A 24,590-nucleotide genomic window follows, 5' to 3' on the forward strand; every position below is an offset into this window, starting at 1 on the left:
CTGCTTGGACGCCTTCAACAGATGAGAACAGACCAGACATGAGACTTGGGTGGGAAACACACGTCTCGCCTATGTCATAGTTTATGAGCTGTCGTTGTTTGGCTAGCAAAGTATGGTGGTGGTGTACTGAATCAAATGCTGGGCAGTCAGATGAAACGTGGGAACTTTGCAAGACTCCGTCCATCGGACCTTTTAGTGGTCTTCCCAGGTCTCCTGGACCGCAGAGTTCAATGCAAAGCAAAACTACGGAAGATGCTGATCCCACCGTGTATGCTGATCCCCCACGAATGAAGCAATCATCCCCTTCAGGGTGCGGTTTACCCTCTCGTCAGGTTGGTCTGAGGATGATAGGCAGTGGTTAGCTTGGCAACTACACCCCAGTAGGTAGAGAGATTTTTGTAGATTCCTGACATGAACTGGGGACCTCGGTAAGAGAGAATTTGGTCTGGAATCACAAATCTGGTAAAGACCTCCATTCGCAGAATAAGAGCAATGGCGGATGCAGTGGCTTTGTGGAGTGGAAACAACTCCACCCAGTGTATGTAGTAGTCCACTACCACCAATGAGAATTAATTCCTGGTTCCCCGGCAGGGAGGAAAATTCCCAGCATTTTATTGGGATGGTTCACAACGGTCTGCTACAGTTTTCCGGCAGGTCTGCCAACGTCTGGTTTGTATTTCTGGCAGACACTGCTGCACAAATATCTTAGTATCGACCCACATGCCTGGCCAGTACACCACCTCCTGTCATCTTCGGTAGGTTTTGAAGACTCCAAGATGGCCACTCATGGGGTTGGCATGATAAGCTTGGATCATTTGGTCAGTCAATGTAGAGGGGACGAAGACACGGTATGGGGTGCAGTGTGTTCCATCTCCTCTTGGAGTTTGATACACATTATCCTGAACTTCTCACTGAAGCGGCTGTGCTCTCCACACACATAATCCAGAGGAAAAAAATAATCCATACACTTAGCGGTAGTGTAAGTGCTGCACAATGGAGGACAGACGTTGGCAGTCTCTGTAATCCGAGGGCATCTGGTACAACATTCAGTTTTCCTTTGTGATACTCAACGATGAAGTCCTAGTCTGATAGACCAGCGAATGAGACAGCTGTTGGTCTTGCCTGATGTCAGAACCCACTACAGCGTTGGTCTGTGACAACGGTGAAGACCTTGGCCTCCAAATAGTAGCAACCATTTCTCCAGAGCAAGACCACAGCAAGGCACTCCCGTTCTTTCGTTGACAAATTCCTCTAGGCGCAATTCAGGGTGACACGAGCATAGGCAAGAACTTCTTCTGTTCCAGGTCCGGTTGGTTTAGCAAAGACTGCTCCCAGTCCTGTTTGACTTGCATCTGTGTACACTGGGAAATTAGCATTCAGTTTAGGATGTCCAAGCACTGGAGGAGCAATGAGACTGTTTGAGTGCTTCAAATGCAGGAGTCCATTGGAAATTCACCCCCTTCTTAACCTCTCTGGGACATGTGGGATGCTAGCGTCCCACCCGCAGGACACACTGCCAACAGCCAGTGAAATAGCAGGGCGGCAAATTCAAAACAACAAAAATCTCATAATTCAAATTTCTCAAACATACAACTATTATATCCCATTTGAAAGATAATCCAACCACATTATCCGATTTCAAAAAGGCTTTACGGCGAAAGCAAAACATTACATTACATTATGTCAGGAGAGTACCCAGCCAGAAATAATCACACACCCATTTTTCAAGCTAGCATATATGTCACAAAAACCAAAACCACAGCTAAATGCAGCACGAACCTTTGATGATCTTCATCAGATGACACTCCTAGGACATTATGTTATACAATACATGCATGTTTTGTTCAATCAAGTTCATATTTATATCAAAAACCAGCTTTTTACATTAGCATGTTTTGTTCAGAACTAGCATACCCACCGAAAAACTTCCGGTGAATTTACTAAATTACTCACGATAAACGTTGACAAAAAAAAAAATTATTTTAAGAATTATAGATACAGAACTCCTTTATGCAATCGCGGTTTCAGATTTTAAAATAGCTTTTCGGTGAAAGCACATTTTGCAATATTCTGAGTAGATAGCCCGGCCATCACGGCTAGCTATTTTGACACCCACCAAGTTTGGCACTCACCAAACTCAGATTTACTATAAGAAAAATTGGATTACCTTTGCTGTTCTTTGTCAGAATGCACTCCCAGGACTTCTCCTTCAACAACAAATGTTGTTTTGGTTCGAAATTATCCATAGTTATATCCAAATATCTCCGTTTTGTTTGTGCGTTCAAGTCACTATCCAAAGGGTGACGCGCCGGCGCATTTCGTGACAAAAAAATGCTTTGGGGTCAGTGTAATTGAAGAATAACATCAACTGCTAACATGTATGAAAATACCCTCAAATAAAAAAGGTGACATTCTGTACTGTCACCTCATGAGACAAATTAAAACTTTTAGCTTTATTGTCCAAGTAAATAGGTGGTGAAGTGTATATGTTTTCTAATGAAAAATAACTACATTTAAAAGTCATTTGACAAAGTCACTAGTACAGGGTTAAAAAAAAAAAATAATTAACATTCTGACAGCTCACTCAATGTGTCTATAGTAGACTGTGTAAACCTGTGTGAAGTTAGCCACAATAAGAATTAGCCACAATACTGGAATTTGCGGTTCAAAATCTAAATGTACTAGTCGAGTACACATATTTTGCATTTGTTATTGCGGATGTAGCAAAATGCTATGTTCCTAGCTCCAACAGTGCAGTAATATGTAACAAAAAACATTACACGTAAACACCCCCCCCCAAAAAAAAACAAGTATTTAACAAATGTAGAAATATTACAACGAGCAATGTCAGAGTCTGGAATATAAATATATGATTGTTTGTACTGACATTATGGACAGTATATGAATAGACAAGGTATACATAGGATGAGCCTTGACCAGAATACAGTATCAGTCAAAAGTTTGGACACACCTACACATTCAAGGGTTATTCTTTATTTTTACTATTTTCTACATTGTATAATAATAATTAAGACATCAAAACTACAACAAAAAAAACAGATATGGAATCATGTAGTAACCAGCAACAAAAAAAAGTGTTAAACAAATCCAAATATATTTTTATTTAGATTCTTCATAGTAACCACCCTTTGCCTTGATGACAGCTTTGCACACTCTTGGCATTCTCTCAACCAGCTTCATGTGGTAGTCACCTGGAATGCATTTCAATTAACAGGTGTGCCTTGTTAAAAGTGATTTTGCGGAATTTCTTTCCTTCTTAATGCGTTTGAGCCAATCAGTTGTGTTGTGACAAGGTAGGGGTGGTATGCAGAAGATAGCCCTATTCGGTAAAAGACCAAGTCCATATTATGGCAAGAACATCTCAAATAAGCAAAGAGAAACGACAGTCCATCATTACTTTAAGACTTGAAGGTCAGTCAATACTGAACATTTCAAGAACTTTGAAAGTTTCTTCAAGTGCAGTCACAAAAACCATCAAGCGCTATGATGAAACTGTCTCTCATGAGGACTGCCGCAGGAAAGGAAGACCCAGTGTTACCTCTGCTGCAGAGGACAAGTTCATTAGAGTTAGCAGCCTCAGAAATTACAGTCCAAATAAATGCTTCAGAGTTCAAGTAACAGACATCAACATCAACTGTTCAGAGAAAACTGTGTGAATCAAGCCTTCATGGTCAAATTGCTGCAAAGAAACCACTACTAAAAGGACACCAATAAGAAGAAGAGACTTGCTTGGGCCAAGAAACACGAGCAATGAACATTAGACCGGTGGAAATCTGTCCTTTGGTCTGATGAGTCCAAATATGAGATTTTTGGTTCCAACTGTTAAGCCTTTGTGAGATGCAGGGTAGGTGAACGGATGATCTCTCCATGTGTGGTTCCCACCGTGAAGCATGGAGGAGGTCTGATGGTGCTTTGCTGGTGACACTGTCTGATTTATTTAGAATTCAAGGAACACTTAACCAGCAGGGCTACCACAGCATTCTGCAGTGATACGCCATCCCATCTGGTTTGTGCTTAGTGGGACTATCATTTGTTTTTCAACAGGACAATGACCCAACACACCTCCAGGCTGTGTAAGGGTTATTTGACCAAGAAGGAGAGTGATGGTGTGCTGCATCAGATGACCTGGCCTCCACAATCACCAGACCTCAACCAAATTGAGATGGTTTGGGATGAGTTGGACCGCAGCGTGAAGAAAGAGCATCCAACAAGTGCTCAGCATATGTGGGACCTCCTTCAAGACTGTTGGAAAAGCATTCCAGGTGAAGCTGGTTGAGAGAATGCCAAGAGTGTGCAAAGCTGTCAAGGCAAAAGGTGGCTACTTTGAAGAATATATAATATTTGTATTTATTTAACACTTTTTTGGTTACTACATGATTCCATGTGTGTTATTTTGTAGTTTTGAGGCAGTCAGTCACATTTGGTGATGTTTCTCTTCCCCGTTCAGAGAAATTAGTAATTGAATTTGTTAGCTTTATGTCCCATCCTACATCGTGATATTACCAAGTTCTGACCACTAGGTGGTGTTGTTGCTACTATGAAGTGATTGTTTTTTTAAGAATCACCCCATATTCAAGGGATAGTTCACCCAAATTACAAAATGACATATTGGTTTCCTTACTATGTAAGCAGTTTATAGAGATGGTATGACAACATCCCATTTTGTTTACCTGGCCACTGTTTAAAAATGCTAACTTTGCAAGACAATGGTACCTATATTAGCATGTCTGGGTTTCATACCCAAACCTATAAGTAACATCATTGAGTTACACAATCAATTGTAAGATACTTCCGGATGATTTGGACATGAAGCATGAAAATGCTAATATACTGTAGGTACCATTGATTTGAGCCACAAATACTAAATAGTTAGAATTTGAAACAGTGGACAACAAAACAAAATGGTTAACATGTAATTTGGTTGAATTATCCCTTTAACATGGGGGAGGAGTTTATCAGCTTCTTTTCAGAAATAATAAGAAATAACTCATCTGAAACGGGATCAGTCAAATGATTTGCGCACAGGAGTAAGCACCAACAAGCTTCACATGTGCATTGAACGTGGGAAATGCGCTTTACAAATGAATTATTATACCAATGCAATTATGCAGACTAATAGAGCCACAGTGGGATTTTAAATGTTTAACTGTTCTGTTTTATCAAATTAATAAAGAATTTATTTTTATGTTATATATCATGGCAAAATTGTTTAGCATTATCTAGTCCAAATATGGTATTATTCCACTATTTGTATGGATCTGTTTCAAATAGGGGACTTTTATTTTAACGGTGAACAGGAAATTCCACATTTGTGTCTAACCCTTATTGTGACTGGCTTCAGACAGGTACTGCGTAGGACTCAATGCAGTGATGCCAACTTAGCAATTTTGTTGCTAGATTTAGCAACTTTTCAGACTACCCTGGCAATTTTCTTTTTCAAAACAGCACCTAGCAACAAATTTAGCTACTTTAAAAAAAAAAGAGGAACTTTTAGCAACTTTTGAAAAGTGACTCAAACGCTAAAATGCATGTATTTTCCCTCTAAATGACACAAAAACGATTTTCTCTGTCACAACACACGTGCCTGGCTGCAAAAGTACATTGTGAGTGACGTCAGCAGCAGGCCAGCAGCAATTTCAGTACATTGCAAATCATTGTTGGCTGACTGCAGCAGCAGCAGCAGCACGGGTTCGACGAGCCAAACCCAATATAGTTGGTCAGGAATGTTTGATCTTGAACAGAATTTACAACATCAATCAACGTGTCTCAATCAAAATTGTACTGCCAGAAGTACAGAAAAGAGTGGGAGTCTGTACCTGAACAAATGTGAAATCATATTTTTTTGCCGAGATTGCCAGTCAATTTGAGTAACTTTATTGTGTATTATACGTAATGACACAGTTTTACGTTATCACGCAATGACATCACAACGTCATTTAGCATCTTTTAGCAACAAATGAACCTACCTCTAGCAACTTACCCTGAAAATGAGTTGGCAACACTGACTCAATGTTTGACAGCTCATTCACAATCCTGCTTCAATAGTTTCAGATTGGTAAACACGAGAGTAAAATTAAGTTTAGTAACTTATTCTTCAGTAAGCTTAGTAGACTTAGGCCTATAGAAAGCTAAGCATACATCAGGTCTAGTCCTCATCTTTTGCATTATTAGACTACACTGGGCAACTGTACATTACTGTAAACAAGAAAAATTATTAGAGACTCACCTCTTTGAAAGGCGTAAACGCTATCTTTATGTTGACAGGTCAGGACTACTACAGTCCAGCTGAACACCTGCTCGCTTGACATGTTGACGTATTGATGAAAACAATATATCTTCCAATTGAGCCACGAAAGTAGTCTGCTGTCTTCATTCACGGAACATTTAGCCTAATTTTACCAATATAAACTAAAAAGCCATTGGCGGAAAGTAACAGGAAGCAAACAATGCTAAAACCGTTCAACCAAGGCAAAACTAAAAAGACTATACTGTGCTGTGCTATTCTTGCAACTACGTAGCTCCCGAATTAGTAGAGACGGCAAAATCAATCGTTTGCGCGACCAGTTCTTCTTTGATGAGGTTTAACGGCGGTTGGCATCCAATAAATGTTGATTACCGCCATCTACTAGACTGGAGTATAACTCCCTTATACTTTGCATATTTCTTTCTCCCCCACCCCCCAAAAATAAATAATTAATAATAATAATAAAACAAATACCCTACTATCTAACACTACACTCACAAATAATAATAATAATAATAAATACCATACTCCACTATTTAAATCTATTTAGTCCAAATTAAGGCCAACAGCCTGAGAGGATGGGACACCACCACTCAACACACACTGTAACTCTTCTGATGTCAAGTCTCACACACCCAAACACCTCTCTGCAGTTGCCACCACGACCTCTATTTTCTGCAACTTATGTTCCATCCCTGCAGTACAGTTGATGACCATTACCATAAATGCCAAAAATCCAATCTTACTGAAACACACCACCAGTCAAAAGTTTGGACACACCTACTGATTCAAGGGTTTTTCTTTATTTTTACTGTTTTCTTCATTATAGAATAATAGTGAAGACATCAAAACTATGAAATTGCACATATGGAATCATGTAGTAAGCCAAAAATGTTTTTTTTTTGAAGTGTTAAACAAATAAAAACATATTTTATATTTAAGATTCTTCAAAGTAGCCACCCTTTGCCTTGATGACAGCTTTGCACACTCTTGGCATTTTCTCAACCAGCTTCACCTGGAATGGATTTCCCACATGATGAGCAATTGTTGGCTGCTTTTCCTTCACTCTGCGGTCCAAATCATCCCAAATCATCTCATTTGGGTTGAGATCGGGTGATTGCAGAGGCCAGGTCATCTGATGCAGCACTCCATCACTCTCATTCTAGGTCAAATAGCCCTTACACAGCCTGGAAGTGTGTTGGGTCATTGTCCTGTTGAAAAACAAATGATAATCCCACTAAGTGCAAACCAGATGGCGTATTGCTGCAGAATGTGGTGGTAGCCATGCTGGTTAAGTAAGCCTTGAATTCTAAATAATTTTTGTTGACATTTTAGTCATTTAGCAGACACTCTTATCCAGAGCAACTTACAGTAGTAAATGCATACATTTCATGCATTTTTTTCTCCGTACTGGCCCCCCATGGGAATTGAACCCACAACCCTGGTGTTACAAACACCATGCTCTACCAACTGAGCCACCCGGGTTCCGTGTCACCAGCAAAGCACCCCCATCCCATCACACCTCCTTCTCCATGCTTCATGGTGGGAACTACACTTGCGGAGATCATCCGTTCACCTACTCTGCGTCTCACAAAGACATGGCGGTTGGAACCAAAAATCTCAAATTTGGACTCATCAGACCAAAGAACAGATTTCCACCGGTCCATATACTAAGGCATTTATGAAAATTCTAGAGCAATATAGAGTGGGAAAGCGGCCGTGGGTTTGGACAGTTAATAGGCACTGAATTAAATAAAACCTAATAAAAACAAAATACACTTGAATGGATTTCTGCAAATGTATGCTAAATACCCTCTTACATTTGGGAACTTTACAGTCCTATTGATCAAACAACAATAAAAAAGTGTGCTATCTTTCTCTATATGCCCATCATCAACAACAAGATCAATACAGTCAGACGAGTGCTCTGAAATCGGAGTATATAGCTAGCCAGAGTGAATTTGCGAACGCAAGAGATATGCTAACTGGATAACAGTCGTTCAGCATAGCTAGCTAGCTAGCAAAGCGATTTACATTTCTTGCTAGCTTACCAAATTGCTACATGCTTGCTACATAAATGGATAGGCTAGCCTATTACCAACGTTATGACTGACTTGTGATCATTGCCCTGGCTAGTTTGATTGTATTGACATTCCCAGCCTTAGTTACATTCTTTTGTTTTTTCCAAAATATTGAGTCATTGAAACTAAAACAGTGCATCCCCAATGGAGGCAGCAAACAATGTACCAGGCCAGCTGTGATTTACAACCTGATGTATTGGTTAATTATATTAACCATGCATTGAACTGCATCCATCTATTTTGCCAACAATGCCTTACTGTACATCATGGAATGTTGAGTCAAAAAGAACCTATTTTTAAAACCTCTGGTTTTGTAGCATAAACTGAGAATTTGATATTTTTTACGGATATTGTCTGTTTGTTTCATATCTGCAAAGTAGTTAAAACGCTGTTAGTTCCACTTTAAATAAGGGCTGTGTTTTGTGTAGGCTTACCATGGAGTGAGGTTTTGATAACCGTGTAAATCTCTCTAAGACAAGGTGACTTTTATCAATACATTCACCTGTATTTACCCCCCAAAAATGTTTGCTATCATATAGAACTACAAATGATCTGGACGAGACTGCCGAATCGAGGCAAAGGTAAGACTCTGGATATATCGCTAAAAGTCACCTTGTCCAAGAGAGATTTACATGGTTATCGAAACGTCACACCAGGGTAAGCTTACACAAAACATAGCCCTTATTTTGTTTTTATTTTAAATCCCCTATGGGAAAAATGAATGGTGAAAAAATGATTGGAACCATTTCCCTGTTTGACAGCTAGGTTTTATTGGTATTATGACACCTCCATCTTCTCCCACTGCCGGCCAATGCGCTACCTCTCACCACCATATTTGAAAGTGAGTGGTAATGCCAACCAGATGCTTTACATTTATACATCTGGTGAAAGATCTTTCTTATTGTTCTATCTGTGCCGGTACCATGTCAGATATAGAGTTGAAATGTATTCAATTTAGAGTTTGCATCCCAATATTACACTTTATACAGTGTAGTCGGAAAGTATTCAGATCCCTTTACTTTTTCCACATTTTGTTTCGTTACAGCCTTATTCTAAAATTGATTAAATAAAACAATTCCCTCATCAATTTACACACAATACTCCATAATGACAAAGTGAAAACATTTTTTTTTGCGAATGTATTAAGAATAATAAACAGAAAAACATTATTTATTATAAGTATTCAGACCCTTTGCTATGAGACTTGAAATTGAGCTCAGGTGCATCCTGTTTCCATCATCCTTGAGATTGGAGTCCACCTGTGGTAATTCCATTGATTGGACATGATTTGGAAAGGCACACACCTGTCTATATAAGGTCCCACAGTTGACAGTGCATGTCAGAGCAAAAATATCAAGCCATGTGGTCGAAGGAATTGTCCGTAGAGCTCAGAGACTGGCTTGTGTTGATGCACAGATCTGGGGAAGGGTACCATCAAATGTCTGCAGCATTGAAGGTCCCCAAAAACACAGTGGTCTCCATTATTCTTAAATGGAAGAAGTTTGGAACCACCAAGACTCTTCCTAGAGCTGGCCGCCCGGCCAAACTGAGCAATCGGGGGATAAGGGCCTTGGTCAGGGAGGTGACCAAGAACCCGATGGTCACTCTGACAGAGCTCTAGAGTTCTTCTGTGGAGATGAGAGAACCTTCCAGAAGGACAACCATCTCTGCAGCACTCCAACAATCAGGCCTTTATGGTAGAGTGGCCAGAAGGAAGCCACTCCTCAGTAAAAGGCACATGACAGCCCACTTTGAGTTTGCCAAAAGGCCCCTAAGGCCCCCAAGATTGAACTCTTTGGCCTGAATGCCAAGCGTCACGTCTGGAGGAAACCTGGCACCATCCCTATGGTGAAGCTTGGTGGTGGCAGCATCATACTGTGGGGATGTTTTTTAGCAGCAAGGACTGGGATACTAGTTAGGATCAAGGCAAAGATGAACTGTGCAAAGTACAGAGAGATCCTTGATGAAAACCTGCTCCAGAGAACTCAGGACCTTCCAACAGGACAACGACCATAAACACAAAAGCCAAGACAATGAAGGAGTGGCTTCGGGACAAGTCTCTGAATGTCCTTGAGCCCGGACTTGAACCCGATCGAACACCTCAGGAGAGACATGAAAATAGCTGTGCAGCGACGCTCTCCATCTAACCTGGCAGACTTTGAGAGGATTTGCAGAGAAGAATGGGAGAAACTCCCCAAATACAGGTGTTCCAAGCTTGTAGCATCATACCCAAGAAGACTCAAGGCTGTAATCGCTGCCAAAGGTGCTTCAACAAAGTACTGAGTAAAGGGTCTGAATATTTACTGTATGTAACTGTTTTAATTTTTTTACATTTGCAAAAAAATTCCCAAAACTGTTTTTGCTTTGTCATTATGGGCTATTGTGTGTAGAGTGATGACGGGAGAAAAAAAACAATTTAATCAATTTTAGAAAAAGCCTGTAACAACAAATATGGAAAAGGCATGCGGTCTGAAAACTTTACGAATGTACTGTATGTGGACATGCTTGTTAACAACTTTGCAGTAGATTTGTTTTGTAGATACGGGTGCTGAAGTCACTGCATTACCCACTTCTTATGCAAATCATATATTTACTGAGTACACTGGCAAGAAGATGAGAGCAACGGGGGTGGGGGGCTGGTGGAGACAGATATGAAACAGACCAAACCATTATCAATTTCTATTGATCCAATGAAGATTGATGCAGGGGTGTGAATAGGCTCATTTGAACAACCTATTTTAGGCCTTGATGTTATTATGCAACTTTACTCTACACATCTATGAAGGAAAGGTGACGTGGCGATTTAGATAACTGCAGGGCTCTACAGTTCAGAACCATCCTATTTGGACTACAAAGAAAAAGTTGTGTGGAATTTTGGACATGGAATCAGGGCGCTTGACAGGTGTTGCCCCATCGTGCACAAAACAATATCCCATCATCAGGGAAGCTATGGCCACTACTAAAGTAGTGATTAGAGATCTATGTGACATGGGTATTGTTGAAAAGACACACTCTGCCTCTAATAGTCCGGTATGGCCAGTGAGGAAATCAAATGGTGACTGGCGGGTGACACTGGACTACAGGAATGCAAATTAATCTCCAAGTTCACTCCAATGGTGGCTAACCCCTCAACCATTTTTTCCTCTTTGTCACCTGGTCACTGTGTGTTCTCGGTCATTGATATGGCTTTCTTTTTCTGTGGATAGTCAACCATATCAGTGGACTAGGACTCCTATGGGCCTTCATAATAGTCCTTCGATTTACCATCAAGCATTGCATCGACATCTCCAAGATCTCCCTCCGATGTCATCTGTTTTCATACTATAGGTTGATGATATATTGTCGGCATCACAAGATGAGGCAACACATGCCAAGGACCTAAAATCCCTGTTTGACCACTTGCATGCCAAAGACCATAAAGCTAGCCCTGATAAAGCCCAACTCATGCAATCACAGGTTATCTACCTCGGTCAACTGGTCTTGCAGGGAAAAAGATAGCTGACACAAAGTCTTACTGCCGCCATACAAGCCGCCAAGGAACCCACTACTATTAAAGAACTCAGCTCCTTCATGGGCTTGTGCAACTACAACAAATGCTGCGTGAACTCCTTTTCCAAAATTGCACAACCCCTTAACGACCTCCTCAAGGGAGACCCCGATTCAAAAGACCTTGTAGTCTTCACGGAAGAACAGAAAGAGGTTTTTGGCAAGCTTAAACTAGCTCTGTCATCAGTTCTGGCTTTAGGCATTCCGGACTCAGGCCAACCGTTCACACTCTTTGTGGCTGAAAAAGATGGCACATGACCTCAGTGCTGACACAACACCATGGTGATTGTCAGAAACCTGTAGGCTACAATTAGAAGAAACTAGATGATGTGGCGTTGGGATGGGCCCTAAGGCACTGCATCTCAGTGCAAGAGGCATTACAGTCCCTGGTTAGAATCCAGGCTGTTTCACATCCGGCCGTGATTGGGAGTCCCATAGGGCGGCGCACAATTGACACAGCATCGTCTGGGTTTGGCCAGGGTAGGCTGTCATTGTAAATAAGAATTTGTTCTTAACTGACTTGTCTAGTTAAATAAAGGTTACACAGGGCCAAAATGGGAATGTACTTATCAAATTTTGCTCATACTGTAATGAGGTCAGCAGTGAAAGTCCAGGGCAAATCACGATGGATATATGTCATTCATTGCAAGGTTGTCCATTTTGACGACAAAGCGGAGCCTGGAGAATAAAGAACTGATTGATTAGCAATCGGGGGCCGATCTCGGATGAAAAAGCATAGTAAGTCGATCAGAACCTGATAAGCTTCTATGTTGTACACCGCAGTTATCATATTAGGGATATCTAGGCGAAATGTCTACTTTTTCCTGAAAATCGGGAGAATTAGGGAGGTGTAAGTGAAATAACCATTTCTCCTGAAACCAGGACATGTTTACTTATCAATTACTTATCCTTATGAATTAGCTAGTCTAATATCAGAATTGTGCTGCCTGTGTTAACACAGCCAGTGTGGCTCAGCATAAGCCCATGTAAAAGACACAGGAGGCTGCTGAGAGGAGGGCGGCACATAATAATGGCTGGAACGAAGCGAATAGAATGGCATCAAACACATGGAAACCATGTGTTTGATGTATTTAATACCGTTAGACTAATTCCGCTCCAGTCGTTACCACGAGCCCGTCCTCCCCAATTAGCTGCCACCAACTTTCTGTGGTAGAACAGGGGTCTCCAATCCTGTTCCTGGATATTTTCCTCTAGGTTTTTGTTCCAACTCCAATTGTAACTAACCTGGTTCAGCTTATCAACCAGCTAATTAAAACCAGGTGTGCTAGATTAGGGTTAGAGTGAAAACCTACAGGACTGTTGCTCTCCAGGATCAGGGTTGGAGAGCCATGACATAGAACCACCATAAAATAAATATGCTACTTTTCTATCAATCTTTGAAACATGTATTCCCTGTTTATATAAGCTGTACGGGGCTCTGTAGCATCAAACAGATGCTAGACATTCAGATATCCAAGGTTGGTCGAAAATGATCAGTTCTACACCAAACAGTACCTATCCTGTAACTCCCAGTAATGGATACCAGAAATCTTTGGCTAAATCACATTATCTGGTGTAACAATCCGTAGCTAAGAGAACTGGTGATCAGCAGATGATGTGAGAGGTGGCCATGATGCATTTTTTTTCATTCTAAAGAAACATATAGTAAGTTCAGGGAATACTTGTAAAGGTGTGGGAGGCATGTTGTCATGATAAAACTGCCATTCAGCTCCTCATGAGCAATGTTTCCACACATTTGTTTGGGCACTGAGCAAATTTAAGGTCTGCTGAGTGCCAACTTCCAGGTTGTAAAAATTCTGTGCAACTTCCAACATCTGTTTACTATGAACACTGAGGTTTACCCACTTTGTTACAGTTTCAGACAGTGGTTAAGTAGGCTACTTGATCATAATTTAGGCCTACCAGAGTGGCCTACCATCACAAACAATGGAGAAAATACATCCCATAACATTTTAACATGGAAATAGCTGTTCTATCATTCAGCCTACAGTAGCAACCAAAGTATGGTGTTCAATGTAGGTCTACATTCCATGAGACTTTTGAAAAGAAAAGCAACATGCAGGGCTTGACATTAACCTGTTTATTCACTTGTCCTTCAGACAAGGAGGTGACTGAAAATGTTGTTGTGTTGTTTGATGCAAGAAACCACTTTACAAAATAAAATGCATTATTATTCCCATACCATTATTACAGAGAATCAGACAAATTATGCTACCCTCTGCCTATTGGCTATTTAGCATATTCAATGCTTTCTCAAAATACAACACTGCCCCTTTAAGACAAAAACAGTGGTTTACCTGACTGGCTTTAAAAAATGTCTAGCAATGCTAACATTTTGTGCTGTTGTAGGAAGCAATCACTCCCCAATTGCTGACTACAAATTATTTTTAGATGGGCTAATAACTCATTAACTAGCAAAGAATATGAACAAATGTGCACATGTGGCTATAAGCAGCTCGTTTACTCGCGACCACTCATGCCGTAAACAGTCCAGTTCAAAGTGAATGGCACAGATCCTGATATGGCAATGGTCTATTTGCTTATAGGCCTACTGAAGCTCCACACTGGCTGAATGGGGCTTGTCAATGCATTAGAATCATCCTCCAAATGCGTTATGCCTACTACAAAATCTCTTACATAGTTCGTTTTGCATACTAAGTCTTGGATAGTTTGTTTAGGTATGTTACATTGAAAGTTGCTAATATTGTGTTGATTCATCACAATTCCCACAGTAAAGGGAAATGTTTTTAACAAGTTTTAGTGTTAATAACTAAGAGGGAAAACTCTACAAAGTTGAGTGATGTTCAATCTTGTGGTTCTCTGCGTGGTTTCTTCTGTGTGGCAGTCCCGGGGACTGCGCCTGCAGTTTAGAGGGAACGTTGGTGGGGGAAGGGAAGGGGAGTCTTGGGCTCTATTTCAACTTCTCAGAGGAACAGGAATAATTAAGCTAATTTAATTACTGGCCTCACACTCCAGTACAGTAGGTGGCGGTGTATGCACTTTAAAGTTGGATGCGATCCGCCATCCCAATCCCAAAGAAGAAGAAGAAGCAAGAGCAGCACGGACCCTGAGGTAAAATGGAAAGAAAGATAGCGAAAGTGGATGTTGGGTTTGAATCAAACAGCACGTTGAGCAAAGTTCGTGAAGACAAATGTTCTGAATGGACAACAGGAGTATCAAAAACTGGAACAAAAAGGAAATTGTCTAAAATTGGAGTGCAGGATAATGAATCGCTTCTTGTTGGGATGCATTTGTTGAGTAAGGATGCATATGTGGGAGACCCGTTTCAGGTGTTGAAAATGGTGAAGTATGCACTGGGAAAAGTCTGTCAGTGACCAAGAGTGGTCTTATTTAGATGAATTGTAATTCTAAAGAACAGAGGAAGATTGCAGTGAGCCTCAAAAGAATACGAGCAACAGAAGTTTTGTGTTTTGAACTTCAGAGTAGAGCACCCATCAGAGTCATCTCAGGGGTGATGACGGATGTTCAGGTTGAATAGCTGAAGAGAATTCCCGGTGTAGTGGTGCCTGACCTCTGACCCTCTGGGTGAATGGAGAAAAATAAGAAAGTCTGTCGGTCCTGTTGTTTTTTGATAAAGAGCAAATACCAACGCATGTGAAGCTTGGTTATGTAAGATATGCTGTAAGAGCTTTCTTCCCAAAACCATTGCAGTGCAAGAATTGTAAAGAATTTGACCTTGTTTCAAGTATGTGCAGACGGACAGAGTATACTGAAGAATGGTGTGTATAAGGATGACGGTGTTGCAATTGTGGTGGGGCTCATGATCCCGAGTTCCTGGAGTGCCCTGTAAGGGTGAAGGAGATTGAAGTGACAAAAGTTAGATTGGTCAATCGAATCTCCTATGGGAAGGCGATTTAAAATAATTGAGAAAACAAGTGAAGCTAGTGACGATATGGTTGTGGACGCACCACAGCCTGCAGTAAATGTTTGCTGCCAGTCAAAAGATACCCTGTGTGTTAAAAATATGGATTTTGTGGCATTCATTGCCACAGTTATAAACTGTACAGCAGAAGTCTCAAAGAAGTCTAAGAAACTGGACATTGTTGTGGCTGTGGCAGAAAATCTTTTGGGACTTAAGGATTTTACATTTGAAGACTTGCGAAGAGTACGGGCATCAGAAGACCCCCCCTCCCAGGTTCCCCTTGAACCTATGTAGGGATCAGATCTGTTTTAGTTCATTTATTTTTTGATAGTTTGGTAGGTTTTTTGTAGTTTGGTAGTTTTTTGTTAGTTTGTTTAGTTTTTTTGTGAATCTTGTTTCCATCCTGCACAGTAGGTGGCAGGATGCACATAAAATTGTGCGATCGCCAATTTACCGAAGAAGAAGAAGACCTAGCTGGGCTAAAGATCAACCATCTCTCTTTGCAAGTTCAGCTGAAGGCAACGTTGAAGTTCTCAGAATCCCAATGCACATCCAGAGTGATTGAAGAAGGGGAAAATGACTGCCCTTGAGAGGGCAAGAACAAGGTGTACAGTATGTCAGGAGAAGGGCAGTATTATCATAGTGTACTTGGAATATGGAGGAGGAATGGAGGGAAAACGAGAGGCAGAGGAGGTCGAAGAAAGATAGTGAGCTTGAATCGGTTAAATATGGAGGAAAAAAGGGATATGTTTTGTTAAAGAAGAATGGTAGGAAGTGTAAGCAGAGTGAGCTGTACGCTGGATTGAAGACAGGAGGAGAAATGGAAGTGTATGAGGGCGAAGTATTGGAGGTGGTAGATGTGGTGAAGTTCTCAAAGCCTGAGGTTTGCACCGAGAGTCAGGATAAAGAGGAGTCTGTGACGGTAGGAGTGCATTTTTTGGAAAAAGTGAACCCTTGCCTTTTGGCTGATCCATTTGTAGTTTCAGGGCTGGTGAAAACAGAGTTGGGTGCTGTGGAATCGGTGAAGGTATCCAGAAGTGGTCTTATGATAACTGTTTGTGATTTTGCTGGCCAGAGGGAGCAGGCACTCCGTGTTAAATAAATGGGGACAAGAGGTGTGAATTGTTTTGCTCTCAAGAAAAGGGCGCCATTGAAAGGAGTGATTACTGGGGTAACTGTAGGTGTGAAAGTTGACCAACTGAAGGGGGAGGATTCAGTGTTTGTGATGCTTGTTGTTTGGTGCAACGCAGACAAGGTGACGTGATTGGTGAAACAGAAGAGTTGTTGTCTGTTCTTTTGAGTTTTGATGTTGAGTCCTCCTGACAGTTATGTTAGGGTATATAACGTATACTGTTCAAGCTTTTGTGCCGAATACATTACGTTCTTACAGGTGTCAAGCTTATGGGCATGTGGCAGCAGTGTGTAGGAGGGAGGTTCCTAGGTGTGAGAAATGTGCAGAAGAGCATGAGACGAAGGAATGTGTGGCATTGGGGAAGGTAGTGGTATGTGTTAATTGTAGGGGTGCCCATGGGGCTGAGGATCAGAAATGTCCGGTGAGAGAGAGGCAGTTTGAGGTTTCCAGGGTTAGAGTAGTGCAGAAGTTGTCGTATGCAGAGGCAGTGATTAGAGTAGAGGAAGATGGGGGAGGGATACTGAGAGAAGTGGTGTGAGTAGTCAGTACAGAAGGATAGGCCAACAACTGATATATGCTTCAGTAAGATTGGATTTTTTTTGCGTTTATAGCAATGGTTATCAACTGTACTGCAGGGATAGAACGTAAGTCGTAGAAAATTGAGGTTGTGGTGACAGCTGCAGAGAGGTATTTGAATGTGTGAGACTTGACATCAGAAGAGTTACAGGTTGTGTTGAGGGTTGGTGTTGGCCTCCAGTAGAACTTGATATATTTAAATAGTGGAGTAGAGTGGTGGGTTTTTAGTGAGTGTAGGTTTAGATGGTAGGGTATTTGTTGATTTTATTTGCAAAAAAAAATACTTAGCTTTTTTTAAAGAGTTGTACTCCAGTCTAGTAGGTGGCAGAAATGCAACATTTATTGGATGCCAACCGCTGTTTTAAACCTCATCGAAGAAGAAGAGTTGGGGGGTTTTGGGGAAAATGGAGGAAGCGAATATTCTGTTTGAATTGGATGCCGTGTCGAGTGGAGATGAGAGTGATAAGAATTGGATTACAGTGGCGAATGCAAAAGGAAATAAGAGAAGTAAAGTGGTAGTGGAAACTAATAAATCCAAACCTAGTTCTGAGTCTTTTTTTGGTTGGAATAAGGGTGTGGGGTCAGTAGTGTTACCTGGGAGATTTGTTTGAAGTCTCTGTTAAAATGATGGATGCGTTGGATGAGGTGGTGTCGATGAGAATAATGAGAAGTGGGCTTATTTTGTTTTTTGTGTTTCTATGGAAAAGAAGGAGCGTGCTTTGCGCCTCAAAGTTGTCCGATTGGAATGTGTGTGGATCTTCGAAGCAGGGCGCTTATCAAGGGTGTTATCTCTGGGGTGGTGCTAGAAGTAAATGCAAAGGATATACATGAAGATTTTGATAAAGTGGTTGGTGCAAAACGACTGAGTATAGTGCGGAAGATGGAGTAGATGGAGTGCGGAGTAGATGGAGTGCGGAGTGCGGAAGCCCACCATCCATTCTGTTTCCTGAAGAAGAGTCTCTCCCTTCTCACATGTATTTGGGTTAAATGAGATTGCCTTCATGCCCAAACCAATGCAGTGTGATAAATGTCAATTATTCCGTAATGTGTCAAGTGTATGTAGATGAGAGGAGTATTATATGCCAGCTGAGCCTAAAAACTTCAATTGTGGTGGTGAACATGCACCCGAATTTCTGAAGTGTCCTGTTAGGGTGAAGGATACTGATGTGGCAAGAATAAGTGCTGTCCAGAATGTCTCCTATCCGGAGGCAATGAGAAGAGTGCAAAAAAGGTGTAGAGACACAAGTTGATGTTCCTTGTCAATACAGCGGCATTGCAAGGAATTTTGTTGATGAATGCTCCACCCTCACAGGTACTTGAGCCTGTGTAGGGATGTGACCAAAGGAGTTGATTGTTTTGATTTCTTCTTGTATTATCTCGCCAGCAGCATACCCCCCTGCATCCCACTGCTGGCTTGCTTCTGAAGCTAAGCAGTGTTGGTCCCTGGATGGGAGACCAGATGCTGCTGGAAGTGGTGTTGAAGGGCCAGTAGGAGGCACCCTTTCCTCTGGTCTAAAAAAAGATATATCTCAATCCCCAGGGCAGTGATTGGGGACATTGCCTTGTGTAGGGTGCTGTCTTTTGGATGGGATGTTAAATGGGTGTCCTGACTCTCTGTGATCACTAAAGATCCCTTGGCACTTATCGTAAGAGTAGGGGTGTTAACCCCGGTGTCCTGGCTAAATTCCCAATCTGGCCCCCATACCATCACGGTCACCTAATCATCCCCAGTTTACAATTGGCTCATTCATCCCCCCTGTAACTATTCCTCAGGTCGTTGCTGTAAATGAGAATGCGTTCTCAGTCAACTTACCTGGTAAAATAAGGGTAAAAAAATTACAAATCTCGGGTCCCCCTTCCCCGCAATGGAATATAATATTTTTGTTTCGTTTCAAAACCCTGTACAGTAGGTGGCGGCAATACGTCAATATGTGTAGTCTGCCATAAAACATTCAAGAAGAAGAAGAAGACTCTGAGGTAAGGGGCAGAATTCGCCAGATAGCTACGTAGCTATTATCATTGGATTTTGTTACATTGTTTGTGTTTCAACAGGAGGTATTGAACAGTGAAATGGTAGAAACTGTCAGAGGCGTGTTGCTAGTGTTAGAGAAGCTACTGTTTGTGACATTTGATTGTTAGCAACAAATGCCTGGCTAGCTAGCGAGATTCCCACATGTCATTTGGCTCGTTGAGTGGGGGCATTTGACTAAAGGAGAAACAAGCTTATATGAACAGGTTTTTCCGTCGTGGACGACCATTAATATTCATCGTTTGGTAGTGTTTTCTGTGTGTGACGTTAGCTGACTAACTACTTGCTGTCGTGTTATCTGTTTTTTGTTGGCCATAAAATTGTTTTCTGAGGGGCAGCATGCGAACATGCTATCAGCTAACACGCTAACGTTACTGCTAGCTATCGTTTACTGTCAAATAATTGTGGCACCGCCCAGAGTTATGTGTGGATGCTAGAATTGTCTAGTTAAGCTAACAGGTAGGCAACTAATGCGTACAGACAGAACATGTAAATTTCGTTGTTTTAGGATCTGGTAATACGACATTTCTCTGTTTACGTCGGACCGTGTCGCGAATAATCTTAGCTATCTATTGTAGGCACGCTAGCAACGTAGCATGTCAATGTATCATTCATGCCAAAGGCAAGCATAATGCGTGATCTAACTGCGCTCTTGGGGCTTGTTGTGTTCCGGTTACTGTAGCAAGCTAGTTCATTTTGATTTCACAATACCTATTAAGGCCGTCACTTTACATATTCGATATCCAGCCAAACAGCAGATCGTAGCTAAGTTAGCTAGTCAACTGACAGGCTTGTTTGTTTACTGACAATAGGCTTGCCAGGAACTCTTGGTAGTAGCTTCGTTAATTTAACATAATACTAGCAAAGTTACCTAACCACCACTGTTGCACTGCCTATGAACTTAGTATTAACTACCTATCATTCCAGTTATGTTGTACACAAGCATGCCTCGTTTATTAAGAGCATAAGTCACTTAATTCCCAGATTGACCCCTGTATCTATTTTGCTACAGAGCAGAAGGAGCTGTTACGATGGAGGCCAACAAAGCTGAAGGCAGAGGTATGTTCTGTGTGATCTAATGTGGTGAAGGAATATGGCAAGTATCTGCTTTGCCCGTGAAAGACCAATTATATTACTCATAGTCAGTTTACATCAAGTGTCTCAAATCAGATTTTCAATTCTATGGAAGACAGCTGTTTCCTAGTGAAGATTTGAGGAGGATACAAAATCTGATTTTAAAATGATGAAATGAACATGTAGGAATGAAATGTATTTAGTAAGAATGCAGCCAGCCATCCGGCTGAGTTAGTTGAACCTCTTATCTCGACTCTGATGGCCGGTTATGGAACAATGTCTCATTTTGCCATCTGTTTTATGACAGCCTCTGATCAAGGCTGTCATAGGGTCACTGATTTTCCTGCACTGTACCTAACCTCTGCATCGTGCCAATTATCTGTCACCTCTTGAAGACAAATACATTTTAAAAGCATCATTCAATGTTATATGTGCATAACATGCCTCTAAGTTGGATGCTGTGGAAATACTTTGTATTTTCTAACTTTTGATAATAGCTTTTCAGATCCCCTAGGATGTGAACATTGCCACAATAAGTCTTACTTTGTGAGATTGGTTTGTACACTCAACCCTTCTTCAGGAACATAAGACTCCCTCTTTGTCAGAGTAAACAGGAACTTGGTGCCCTGTGTTTATTTGTATGTATGTGTGTGTGCTTTGCAAAAAGTTAACAACACGAACTGAGCTATTGTTTTAACCCAAGTGCCTCCTTGCCCCACCATTAGATCACTCCTTCTAAGCCTCAGCTCATTATTTCACAACAGACTATTTTGCATGTAGCATCTCACAGCCTTATACAGAAGTCATGAGCAGGGCTATGATAGGATTGAAAGAGGTATGAACAATCATTCTTTGCTATCATAAAGAGGGCATTTATTAATATAAATGGGAAGCAAAAGCCTGTTGGATCAGCACAAACTGCCAGTCATTCGTCCTAGGCAACGAACAGAAGAAAACGGAATGAAACAGGGTGGGACTGCCTAGACCTGTCGGATTTGAAACACCGTTTTCTTTTTCCATCGCAAAATATTTACAAATGTTTTCCATTGTGGGACATGATGAACATGACCCTGGTCACAGAGCTGCTGACATGTTCTTATCTTGATATCTAGCATCTAGGGATATGACTAATGGAACATTTGTAAAGGTCCAATGCAGCTGTTTTTATCCCAATATCAAATCATTTCTGGGTGAGAATTAAGTACCGTATTGTGATTGTTTTCAATTCAAATGGCCAAAAAGAAATACAGTATCTTTAGAAAATAGCAATTTCTCAAGTAAGAATTTGGATAGTACTGTCTGGGAGGGTAAAACTGAGAACTAGCTGTTATTGGCAGAGGTTTGGAACTCTCTCTTATTGGTCTATTAACCATCCCACCTAAACAGGCTGAAATTCCAGGCGGTCTTTTCAAACAGCTCTTACACTAAAAGGGCTACCTGCCAGCCTAAAAGGGGTGGCAGGTAGCCAAGTGGTTAGAGCATTGGGAAGAGCGAAGAGTGGTTAGAGCGAATCCCTGAGCTGACAAGGTAAAAATCTGTTGTTCTACCCCTGAACAAGGCAGTGTTCAGGGGTATAACTGTTCCTAGGCCTAGGCCGTCATTGTAAATAAGACCTTGTTCTTAACTGACTTGCTTAGTTAAATAAAGGTCAAATGACATTTTTTAAATAAATTGTCATTTTCACAGTATTATTCCAACCTCAGTGTGAAAACGTACGCTCTATCTATCTATCTATCTATCTATCTATCTATCTATCTATCTATCTATCTATCTATCTATCTATCTATCTATCTATCTATCTATCTATCTATCTATCTATCTATCTATCTATCTATCTATCTATCTCAGCAAAAAAAGAAACGTCCTCTCACTGTCAACTGTGTTTATTAGCATACTTAACTTAAAAATGTGTATGAACATAAGATTCAACAACTGAGACATAAACTGAAAAAGTTCCACAGGCATGTGACTAACAGAAATTGAATGTGTCCCTGAACAAATGGGGGGGTCAAAATCAAAAAGTAACAGTCAGTGTCTGGTGTGGCCACCAGCTGCATTAAGTAATGCAGTGCATCTCCTCATGGACTGCACCAGATTTGCCAGTTCTTGCTGTGAGATGTTACCCCACTCTTCCACCAAGGCACCTGCAAGTTCCTGGACATTTCTGGGGGTAATGGCCCTAGCCCTCACCCTCCGATCCAACAGGTCCCAAACGTGCTCAATGGGATTGAGATCCGGGCTCTTCGCTAGCCTTGGTAGAACACTGACATTCCTGTCTTGCAGGAAATCACGCACAGAATGAGCAGTATGGCGGGTGGCATTGTCATGCTGGAGGGTTATGTCAGGATGAGCCTGCAGGAAGGGTACCACGTGGGAGGAGGATGTCTTCCCTGTAAAGCACAGCGTTGAGATTGCCTGCAATGACAACAAGCTCAGTCCGATGATGCTGTTACACACCGCCCCAGACCATGACGGACCATCAACCTCCACATCGATCCCGCTCCAGAGTACAGGCCTCGGTGTAACGCTCATTCCTTCAACGATAAACGCGAATCTGACCTTCACCCCTGGTGAGACAAAACTGCGACTCGTCAGTGAAGAGCACTTTTTGCCGGTCCTGTCTGTTCCAGCGACGGTGGGTTTGTGCCCATAGGCGATATTGTTGATGGTGATGTCTGGTGAGGACCTTTCTTTACAACAGGCTTACAAGCCCTCAGTCCAGCCTCTCTCAGCCTATTGCATATAGTCTGAGCACTGATGGAGGGATTGTGCGTTCCTGGTGTAACTCGGGCAGTTGTTGTTGCCATCCTGTACCTGTCCCGCAGGTGTGATATTTGGATGTACCGATCCTGTGCAGGGGTTGTCCTTGCAGTGGCAGACCACGTGTAACAATCAGCTGTCCATCCTGTCTCCCTGTAGCGCTGTCTTAGGCGTCTCACAGTACGGACATTGCAATTTATTGCCCTGGCCACATCTGCAGTCCTCATGCCTCCTTGCAGCATGCCTAAGGCATGTTCACGCAGATGAGCAGGGCAATTTTCGCACCAAAGTACGTTCATCTCTAGGAGACAGAAGGCGTCTCCTTCCTGAGTGGTATCACTGCTGTGTGGTCCAATGGTGTTTATGCTTGCGTAATATTGTTTGTACAGATGAACGTGGTACCTTCAGGCATTTGGAAATTGCTCCCAAGGATGAACCAGACTTGTGGAGGTCTACCATTTTTTTTTTTCTGAGGTCTTGGCTGACTTCTTTTGATTTTCCCATGATGTCAAGCGAAGAGGCACTGAGTTTGAAGGTAGGCCTTGAAATACATCCACAGGTACACCTCCAATTGACTCAAATGATGTCAATTAGCCTATCAGAAGCTTCTAAAGCCATGGCATAATTTTCTGGAATTTTCCAAGCTGTTTAAAGGCACAGTCAACTTAATGTATATAAACTTCTGACCCACTGGAATTGTGATTAAGTGAAATAATCTGTCTGTACACAATTGTTGGAAATATTACTTGTCATGCACAAAGTAGATGTCCTAACCGACTTGCCAAAACTATAGTTTAACAAGAAATTTGTCGAGTGGTTGAAAAACAAGTTTTAATGACTCCAACCTATGTGTATGGAAACTTCCGACTTCAACTGTGTATGTATGTGGACATCCCTTGAAATTAGTGGATTTGGCTATTTTAGCCACACCTGTTGCTGACAGCAATCTATACAGCCATGCAATCTCTATAGACTAACATTGGCGGTAGAGTGGCCTTGTTGGAGAGCTCTGTGATTTTCAACGTGACACCGTCATGGAATGCTACCTTTCATTCTAGTCAGTTATTCAAATTTCTGCCCTGCTAGAGTTGCCCCAGTCAACTGTAAGTGCTGTTATTGTGAAGTGGAAACATCTAGGAGCAACAACGTCTCAGCTGCGAAGTGGTAGGCCACACAACCTCACAGAACTGGACTGCCGAGTGCTGTAGGGGGTATAAATCATC

At 41.6% G+C, this 24,590-nt stretch overlaps 2 protein-coding genes across 8 annotated transcripts in view; one reads left to right on the forward strand and one right to left on the reverse strand.

The window, feature by feature from the left end:
- The window catches only part of fcsk (fucose kinase), a 44,374-nt gene extending 37,782 nt beyond the window's left edge, over positions 1 to 6,592 (reverse strand). The window contains exon 1 of one of the 2 annotated variants that reach the window (XR_001318650.2): positions 6,248 to 6,592. Coding sequence is in view for 1 of the 2 variants with exons in the window: in XM_014123847.2 (XP_013979322.2) it covers positions 6,248 to 6,329 (82 nt within the window). In the remaining variant the exon portion in view is untranslated. The remainder of the gene's footprint in view (positions 1 to 6,247) is intronic. The other variant, XM_014123847.2, reaches the window with a different exon arrangement.
- An 8,297-nt stretch (positions 6,593 to 14,889) lies between these two features.
- The window catches only part of nap1l4a (nucleosome assembly protein 1-like 4a), a 73,644-nt gene continuing 63,943 nt past the window's right edge, over positions 14,890 to 24,590 (forward strand). For 3 of the 6 annotated variants that reach the window (XM_045688023.1, XM_045688022.1, XM_045688019.1), the window contains exons 1-2: positions 19,717 to 19,739; positions 20,546 to 20,592. In XM_045688023.1, coding sequence (XP_045543979.1) covers positions 19,732 to 19,739; positions 20,546 to 20,592 — 55 coding nt within the window. In that variant the 5' untranslated portion in view covers positions 19,717 to 19,731. The other 3 variants (XM_045688021.1, XM_014123850.2, XM_045688020.1) reach the window with 3 other exon arrangements.

This window comes from Salmo salar, chromosome ssa10 (genome assembly GCF_905237065.1).
Source record: "Salmo salar chromosome ssa10, Ssal_v3.1, whole genome shotgun sequence".
In the NCBI taxonomy this organism is placed as follows: Eukaryota; Metazoa; Chordata; class Actinopteri; order Salmoniformes; family Salmonidae; genus Salmo; species Salmo salar.